Here is a 6,000-nt window from a genome sequence, read left to right on the forward strand (position 1 = left end):
AAACTTCATGTAGGACTTTTTATCCTGTGTGAGGACACATTCTTTCTTAACTGCCATGGAAACCATAGGCATTGCTCAGCTGCCTCCCACTGGCTCCATGTGTACCCAATTCCTGCAGAATTCCTATTTATAACACAACGGAGGTGCTGAAGAGCTGTCAGAGCCACACCAAAGCTAAACTGAAGCACTCACATTTCCTTTCCTTCTGGCCTCCGGTTACTGAAAACATTTGCTGAAAATTGCTGTCCCACTCAAGAACTGTCAGAGGTAATTGTGTTGCACAAAAGTTAGGGAGAAGCATGAAATAACATGGTTACCACCTGGCGACCCGGTTCCCAGGACCTGTCTGATGGGCCGCCAAGCCTGCCACATGTGAACATGCCAGTTTCTGTCAGAAAACCACGGCAGTGTGCATTGGGGAGGAAGAGGTGGATCAGGGGCCTCTCAGTGGCAATTTATGGTACAAATCCCCGTGTAAAGAGCAATCGTCAGGTCACCGAATCTGGTGAGGGGGAGGTGGGATCAACGCCTGGGGGCTGGGGATTTAGCTCAGCGGCATAAGCACCTGCCTTGCAAGCAGGCGGTCATGAGTTCGATCCTTGGTACCGATAAAAATGAAAAAGACAAAAAAAAAAAAAAATTAAAAAAAAAAAACAAAAAAAAATAAGTAACAGAACTTCATCCACCAAGCACAGGCTAGACTTGGCCGTCCTGTCAGCTGGCAATGACCTTGGTGTCTCAGGAAATAAAAATCAGAGACTCACAAAGTGGAGGGGGCTGAGAGTCTGTCTGGGTCCCCCTCATCCTTTACCTCTGGCCAAAATTGTACCCTTGCAAGGGAAATGGAGTCTTTTCCTTTTCAGACTGCCTGGAGAAGGAAATCCACCTCATTCCCAGGGCCCATGTTTAGGGTCTCATGTGCTCCTTGAAATGGTTTTCCTTTAACTTGCCCTGAGAAGACCCTAAGAAACCGTTGAAATACAGTTGCCGCTGTTTATAAGGCAAACTGTCCACTAAGCCTCAAAGTCTACCTGAGGATTCTCTTACGGGGTTTTAGTGCTTCCTCCAAGTGACTGAATCTGGGACCTAGTGTCAGCAGTCTAATCAAGGTGCAGCTTTGTAACTTAGATCTGGGGAATCCAACTTGCCTTGGTTATAAAATCAGCTAATGTCAGGAGTATCTACTCTTTGTATCTTTTGTGATACTGCTTGAGGTTTTGAAGTGTTCTCCCAAAGATCTCACTTCTCAAGCAGACATTAAACTGAAATCAAGTGTAATTACAAGTGAGAGTCCTAATTAAAAATGAAAATGGAGGGTCTTTTTTTTCCAAAAAGCAAGGGGAAAAATCTTTTTCCCTTTCTTTTGTGAACTCTCTCAACCTTTCATGGTGGTGGTGGTGTTTGTTTTTTGGGGTACTGAAGATTGAAACTTGGGCCCCTCAAAGGCTAAGGAAGGGCTCTCCTGATCTCACCCCATCTCCTTTCCCAGCCTTTTGAATGTACAGTTTAACGTTATGCTTCCTTGGGCACAGGAACCTTTCAGAGGTGAGTATAGACAGCTAGATGTGGAATTGCCCAACCCCAAACCCGCCACATGGGAGAGATGGTAGGATAGAATGTTCTCTGGGCAGGGTTGAGGTGCAAACAGTTGAGAACCCAAGCCAGGAAAGCAAGAAATAGCAAGGGGAGAACTGGGAATGAGCCAGGAGCATGCTACCTGGAGCATGCACTACTGTATAAAATGCAAATTCAAAACTAAAATGATTAAAAATTTTAAAATGGCCACCACAGTGTTAAACCCAGGAACAAAGTCCCCCTCTGACTTCACAGGATTAAAATTCATTCTCCCTCAGCATTGGGAAAGTGCTGCTCAATGGCCAGCTGGGATCTTGTTGCTGATGACTTTTTTGATTTCTATTCTTTTCTATATAATCTGTTTTTTATCTCCTGGAAATGTTAAGGATCTGTAATACTGCTATTGGAAGATGTTTCAATTCTATACTTTGGTGTAAGTGTTTCATTACATATTGTCCTGGACCTTCAGAGCCTGCTTTCAGTCTGAAAATCTTTCCTTTCAGTTCTGGGAAATTGTTTTGCATGATGTTTTTGAAAATATTTTTCTGTTTTTCCATTTCCTTTACTGGTAGATATTGGCTCAGTCCTCTAATATGTTTCCTACATCACTAGGCTTTTAATTGTGGCACAATGCCTACCATAATCAACATAGAAAGAAAAGGTGTTGGGGGTTCCAGCCCATGACCCATTGCTTTCGGCCCTGTGGCAAAGCATCATGACATGGTGGACCATGCAGAGGAGCAAAACCACTCCATGGTCAGGAAACAAAAATTTGAGGAGTGGCAAATGATCCCACAGTCCCCTCTAAGGGTACCCCCAGTGCCCTAGGGACCTCAATTACTTGACTACCTACCTACCTCCTACAGCTTCTGCCACCACCCAGCAGCACGAGACCTAAACACGGAATCTTTAACCCAGGGCCTCTGGAAGGACAGTCAAGATCCAAACTTTTCCTTTATTACTTAGTGGTTGTCGTTTTCTCTTCTATTTTGGATTTTTCTTCAATTTTGTCAACTTTCTATAAAAACTAAAACTAAAAATTAGCAATTGTATTTTTAATTTCCAAGCAGTGCTTTTTCTCTGTTCATTTTTCATAATGATCTGTTCTTGTTTGTATATAATATACAAACTATCTGTCTGTCTGATATACTAACAATACTTTAATACTTTTATGAAGTCCTGTTTAACCATATCCTTTTTGTCCTCTATTTCATTGATTCACGTTGAGAGTCTTCATAAACATCTGGTGATACTTTATATTAAGAAATCTGAGACTGTAATTGGGTCCTATAAGATCATGGACCAGGCCTTTCCCCACATTTTGTCACAGTGTGAACAAAAAGTGAATGTCTACTTTCACTGAAGAACTCTCAAAACCATTATAATGTATAAGTCTTTTCTCTGGATTATTTAGAGGCAAGCCTTCATCTGCTGGTGTGTGTGTATGTGCATGTATAAAAGGATTTCTGCAAGGAGATGGGGAAGAAATCTTGAGGAGTCCCTCGTAGTCCACTCTAGTTTCATCTCTGCTTTGTTCTAGTCTTGCTCCACAAATACAGTAACTCCAGAGACTAAACCTCCAACTTTCTGACAGGAAGCAGGGCAAGGCTGTTGTGTGGAGATGCACCTGATGACAGAGGAGACTCCCTGGCCCTATTATGGACAAACTTTCAACAAAGGCCCTTTTTCCCAAGGGGCCTTCTGTTCACCTTCTTTATACGACACTTACTGCTTAGGAGCCCCAAGAAGCTCGGAGCTTCTGCAGCGGGAAGGTGCTCTGTCCCTACTTGTCTGCAAGCAGTTGGATTTCTCTTTTCTTCACTCTGCCAGAATAATTACCATTCTTCCATCCATTTCTCACCTTCCAAAAATTTATGGAAACATTTACGGTACATCATCTCTCATTTTCTTTGACCTTTGTCTGTTAATTTGTTTTTAAGACGTTCTTGACTGTTATTTTAGTGAGACTTGGATAGGAAGAAAAGACAGTTATGGTCAAGTCTACTATGTATTTTCAACCAAAGTTCTTTGAGAAATCCTAATCTTTGTTGGAATCTACACCCAGGTATTCTATTATTAGATGAATCCTTGATTTTAGAAAGTAAAACACTAAACAATCTAGAGAAAGTAAATATCAGTCCATTTCTTACAGCCTGATTGTACTTATTTAAACATATTTCTAATAAGCATAGTACATTAAAGTGAAATTTTAGTAGAAAGTTAGATGTGGATGTGGCCAGAGTTCTGATAGCATCAAGAAGCAATAGTTGGAAGTCCAAAAGATAAAGATAATACAAAATATAACCAGTTAAAAGAACATATAATAGTACAACAGTTTCTAAGGGTGCAATCTTGAACACACTTCTGAAAGTATTATTTCATGGAAGTGTAATTTAGATGCCCTTCTATAGCTCCCCTTTATTTGTGGATAAAAGTTCCATGTTTTCTCCCTGTTCTGTTTACTGCCAGACAAAGAGCTGTTCTAATGAGGTGCTCGGAACTATTTTGCACCCATGATTTTCTTTCGTTTTGGATCTGTGAGTTTCGTCCCATAGCGTGCATCCTCTTACCCTCCCAAGTCCTCCTTCGAGGCCCATTTGCATTCCCATGCTCTTCTCATCCTCCCCCTTCTCTTTTTGTCCCCACAGTACTTTAGGCTGAGATAGAACTTCTTATGGTTTGCCAGGAATTCTGAACTTATATGTGGGCCTTACCTCCTCAGCTGGATCATAAAGGAGAAATACCCCTTACTCTTGCATAATGACTTGCTTGTAAATGCTTTTGAGCAAATACTTCTGGAACCCAACTGAAAGTGTCATAATTGATATCAGCTTCACAATTTTTAGTCCTCAAGAAAAGGTTAAGTAAGAATCTGTACAGGAGATTAAGTGTGCAATGCATTTTTAAAAGAGTTTAAAACTAATACAAATGAAATAAAATGTTATGTGTAAAGGGCATATTACCTTTAATTAATATTAGCATGTATTAATGTTACATAAAACATAAAATGTATGTTAATGGACAGTGAGTGTTCTTTTTCACATGTATACCAATTCTATTATTACACTAAGCGGTTCAAATTTGAATATCATAGCTCAGCTGAAAATATCAACTGCATCTTTTTAAAAAGAGACAGTCACGGGTTTGTGGGACGTGCAAAAATGTGAGTACTGTATGTTTATTTAAGTATGTTTTGGAGCCTTTCCCTTGGCATAACTGACCTACTCCTAAAATATTTGGGCTCAAATTCTATTTTGCTCATGTTGCAATTTCCCAGATGCTTTTATCTTTGTTTTGCATTGATCTTTAATCAGGTGTGACTTCTGACACATTTGCTTTAAATCTCTTTCCCCTCCCCTGTCAAGTAGTTAATGATCTCAAAATGTAACACTGGATTCTGCAGATTTCCCAGGGAATCAAGTATAAATAGAGCAAGAAAACCAATGAAAACGGAGAATCACCTGATTGATGTCTACACATCCATGCCAGGCTGGCTCCATGGGTGTATGACCCATGGGCAGGGCCACGCCGAGGACAACCCTGTGCTTGGTTGAATGCTCTGCTATTGCTATCTTGACACCTTAATCATTTTCTATTTTAATTTGTGTAGGTGAAGTATGATGGGTCAGTGGAGCACATCCATGGGCAGAAAATATGTACACAGTCACCTACGTCTTCTGTTCCTGGCTGCACATTTCCATCATGTGTTCATGGTGGCCACATGCACAGGCTTCTGCAGATGCTGGAGGCATGGGAGCACAGCAAGGTTCCAATCATGTTGTGTCTAAAATGCACAAAGCAGGTATGGCACTGGGAGCCTCTGAAGAACACACTTTCCAATCAAACCAGAGCTTGCTCTGAATGCAGGAGGAGACCATAGCATCGCATGAAACATAATCATCAAGGAAGCTGTTTTGTCCCATAGTAGCTAACCACTCATGCTGAAGTGACAGAAGGAAGCTGGGATAGGCGATAGCTCATCGTTTATTTCACTTCTTCCTTGTTCATCACTAAGCCCCCAAACAGAGACTGTTGTTAGAATGTGAGTGTATGAAGACGTAAAATAAAACAACTGAGTTCATTTTGTGCAGCATTTCCACTGTTTTAATAACAAAATACATGTGTGTAAATAAAATACAAATGGTGTGTAGTGATTCCTTAAACAAGTTAAATGCTCTTATAGTTGCATTTAAAACTGGTAATCCACAATAGAAAGACGAATGATAAAATTCATACTAATTTAATTGCTGTTAATTTAGAATATTAAATAAGAGGAAAAACCTCACCATGACAAGAGAGAGACAATGACAGAGTAAAAAGCTGCCTATTGTAGTAACTTTAATGGCAATAACCCCTGCTTTTTTAAATAAGCACCCCATTCCATTTTTCCCACAATAATGTAGTTGGCTCTGCCTACATGTCTGG

General features: G+C 40.5%; 1 protein-coding gene across 6 annotated transcripts in view; it reads left to right on the forward strand.

Moving 5' to 3' along the window:
- Positions 1-5,716, forward strand: part of Tasp1 (taspase 1) — a 262,482-nt gene extending 256,766 nt beyond the window's left edge. For 5 of the 6 annotated variants that reach the window (XM_063248678.1, XM_063248683.1, XM_063248681.1 and 2 more), the window contains one exon: positions 5,186-5,716. In XM_063248678.1, the coding sequence (XP_063104748.1) occupies positions 5,186-5,455 (270 nt within the window). In that variant the 3' untranslated portion in view covers positions 5,456-5,716. The remainder of the gene's footprint in view (positions 1-5,185) is intronic. The other variant, XM_063248686.1, reaches the window with a different exon arrangement.
- The last annotated feature ends 284 nt before the right edge of the window (positions 5,717-6,000 follow it).

This window comes from Cavia porcellus, unplaced genomic scaffold, assembly GCF_034190915.1.
Source record: "Cavia porcellus strain 051 isolate PalLab524CR breed Dunkin Hartley unplaced genomic scaffold, mCavPor4.1 scaffold_5, whole genome shotgun sequence".
Classification (NCBI taxonomy): Eukaryota; Metazoa; Chordata; class Mammalia; order Rodentia; family Caviidae; genus Cavia; species Cavia porcellus.